Source organism: Triturus cristatus, chromosome 4_1 (genome assembly GCF_964204655.1).
Source record: "Triturus cristatus chromosome 4_1, aTriCri1.1, whole genome shotgun sequence".
NCBI classification, from domain to species: domain Eukaryota; kingdom Metazoa; phylum Chordata; class Amphibia; order Caudata; family Salamandridae; genus Triturus; species Triturus cristatus.
The window spans coordinates 186,090,364-186,093,771 of record NC_140585.1 but is presented as its reverse complement, the minus strand read 5'-3'; the positions used below and the strand labels follow the sequence as shown (position 1 = coordinate 186,093,771).

The following is a 3,408-nucleotide window of genomic DNA, read 5'->3' as shown; positions in this document are numbered from 1 at the left end:
TGGTGAACTGAAGCTGCCTGGTATTGCACCTGGACCAACGTGAGCAATCCTGGCCTCTGCTGCATTGAGTTTCTGATCTCAAAGAAGTGCCTCTCCAGGTTCTGGATCATTGGTTGGCATCAGTTTAGGTCCTCTTCTGAAGAAAGGTAAAATTCTGAAGTTTAACATTCTTCGCAACCATGAATGGACCCGTTCATGCCTAGACACTGCAGCCCATGATGACCGCCAACACAAAGGTCCGGTGAACCGGACTGTGTTACAGCCACCACCAGCAATCACCGGAATGGAAAATATGCAGTTTGTGTAACAAAAAAGATAGCCTGCAGTGATGCGAAGCTTGAAAAACAACCATCTGTCACACCTGACCAGCTCTTCGCACTACAGCAGTGACAGCCCAAACTGCTTGGCCTGCTCCTCACACTAAAGAGAGGACCATCTGTGATGCTCTCTTACAATTGGTTATATTTTTGCAAGATTTACGAAGGTAACTTTTTCATTGGGGCTTTCCTGGTCCCTGTACCCAGTCTGCACTCCATTTTGGTTGGCCTGAATTTGTGATTTTCCTCCAGTCTAGCATGACGACATGACTGCAAGTACAACTTTGTGCTTTTAGGTACTATAGTTACCTAGAACTTTGAGATTGAATATCTACAGTTCTATTTATTGGATGTTAGTCATTTGGTGTCAAATAATTATAATTTGTTTTGTTTAAATGGGTGTGGGATTTTTGTTTTGTTATGTGTTCACTTTATTTCTGTTTGTGTGATGCATAAATACTTTACACATTGCTTCTAAGTTAAGTCTGACTACTTTAGTGCCAAGCTACCAGAGGGTGAGGCACAGGATAATTTATTAACTTTGTAGTTTATCCTGACTGAACCAATAGCCTGAGTTCTTACAAAGGTAAAAGAAAGACAGAGTTTATAAAAAGACTGAAAATATCTAGGAACTAATATGGGGTAGCGTAATAATGAAGATATAAACTGTAACAAAGTTCCATGGAGTGCCTCTGCAGTTCAGGAGCGAAAGAAAAGAAATATGCTTTTCACTGGGATTTCAGAACTCAATTTAGAAAATATGTGAACCCTATTGTCAATTTCCTTACATATAGAAAAAAAGCAAGTTCTGCTTGGTGTTTGGTATACTGTGGAGCCTCTTAGAAAGGATACTAATTAATATTGGTTGACTAGTAATTGTCATGCTAGTGTGCTTTCTTAGCTAAGCAACTCATCAAATGAAGGCAATCACTTCACTTTGAGCAGAAGTCATGGTTGTATGCCTGAGGAACAAACTGACGGTATCACCCAGCTCTCTCCCATCTACTCAGGAGAATTATTTTAGGGTGTCTGTGAGGGTAGTGGGGGCACTGTGGGTTAGCAGAAGCTGCTCCTGTGGAAGTTATTGTCACTGCCCTTCCAATCAGTAGTATACTTTTGTACTTTATTGTTTAACGTGCATATGGTTGTAGAGTTCCGTGTATATTTTTATTCTGGGTGGGTGAGTGGGTGAATGTGAAATGAGTCACTGATCGATGAATGGATGCATGTGTTTAAAGATAAGTGACTATTCAATTCAATTAGCTTTATTCAATCCATAAAAAAACATAAAATCACAAACATATGTGTCAAAAACAGAAAAAAACTAAATAGATCATATGATTGAAACTTGCAGTAGCATTATATATCATCCAAAAACTGCAAATTTCAAACAATAAAATCATTACCAGGCTGACAGTGCAAATCAATAAATGACTAAAATACATGTATGATTAGATAGTGATGTCCTAAAGCCAACAATCAGTAGTGGAAGGAAGTAAGTGAATATTATTCAAATCTCCATCAGTTCCATTATTCATTGCAAGAAAGTGGCTTTCCCACTGAATTCTGCTGCCGCCAGTTCATTCCACATGATAGATTTAATCTCATCTATGCAATATAATGTATTGAATGGCTTCTTTGATTTCCTGTTGGATTCAATACTGAAAGGCCATTTTAAATTCCAATTCAGTGCTATTTGTGCATGCAATACTAGTTTCTGTATTGATACTTCAACAGATTTCAGATCTTCATATTACAAATGTCCTTACAGCCTTCATTTATATAGTTCCTTCTCCCAGCAGGTATATAATCTCTATGAATGAAAAAAGAAAATAGAACAACAGTAACAACATTTATCCTCCTTGGGCTCACTGATGATGCAAGACTGCAGACTCCACTCTTTGTGCTCTTTCTTCTGATCTATATCATCACTCTGGTGGGCAACATAGGAATCATGACTCTGATCCGAATATCAACACGTCTTCAAACCCCAATGTACCTCCTCCTCAGTAATTTGTCCTTTGTTGACCTGTGCTATTCTTCAAATATCATGCCCAAATTTCTGGCCAGCTTCCTATCAGCGAGAAATTCTATTTCACTTCCTGAGTGTGAAATACAACTGTTCTTGTTCTTTTGCATGGGAAGTCTGGATGTCTTCTTATTGGTGGCTATGGCTTATGACCGGTACATTGCGATCTGCAACCCACTGCTTTACACCATAATCATGACCCAGCAATCTTGTATTTCTCTTGTCCTTGGTGCATATTTCCTTGCAGTGTCAAATGCCATGGTACACACAGTGTGCACCTTCAGGCTGTCCTTCTGTGGGGATAATGAAATCACCCATTTCTACTGTGACATCCTTCCACTGCTGAAGCTCTCCTGCACAGACACCTCTATTAATGAGGCACTGCTGTTTTTTTTAGCAGGTAGCCTTTTATTAGCATCCCTGGTAATGATCCTCATTTCCTATGTGTACATCATTTCCACTATCCTGATGATCCACTCTTCCGAGGGGAGACTAAGAGCCTTCTCCACGTGCTCCTCACACTTTTCATGCGTACTGCTGTTCTATGGAACCAGCATATTCATGTATCTCAAGCCCAGCTCCAGCTCCTCCCTGGCTCAGGACAGAGTGGCTTCAGTCTTTTACACTGTGGTGATTCCCATGCTCAACCCCTTGATCTATAGCCTCAGGAACCAGGAGGTCAAAGAATCCCTGAGAAAGGTAGCACGGAAAGCATGTGTGTGGAGATGAAAGTCCATCGCTGTGTTGCTAAGCCAAATGGTGATCCTCTCTTACAAAGTGCTGGAATTTATTCATGGTCAAATTCTAATGCAACAGCAGACTCTTTGTATCACTCAACTTCTCCTTCTCATTATTGAGCTGCACTTTGAAACTCTCTGAAATGAACACATTTTCTGCTTCTACTGCACACTAACAGCCTGAAGAAGAGATGTGATTAATCCTTAAAGCTAAAAAACAGCATACACTTTAACATAATGAATGTATTGCATGTTGACTTTCTTATTTTTCAAAATATACCTTTCTTCTAGCTACCACCTTATTACACCTTTCCTCCGCTGTTTG

At 39.8% G+C, this 3,408-nt stretch overlaps 1 protein-coding gene across 1 annotated transcript; it reads left to right on the top strand.

The window, feature by feature from the left end:
* The first annotated feature begins 2,136 nt into the window (after positions 1 to 2,136).
* LOC146853908 (olfactory receptor 8U9-like) lies at positions 2,137 to 3,075 on the top strand. The gene has a single exon (XM_085650447.1). The coding sequence runs from the start codon at positions 2,137 to 2,139 to the stop codon at positions 3,073 to 3,075; it is 939 nt and encodes a 312-aa protein (XP_085506573.1).
* The last annotated feature ends 333 nt before the right edge of the window (positions 3,076 to 3,408 follow it).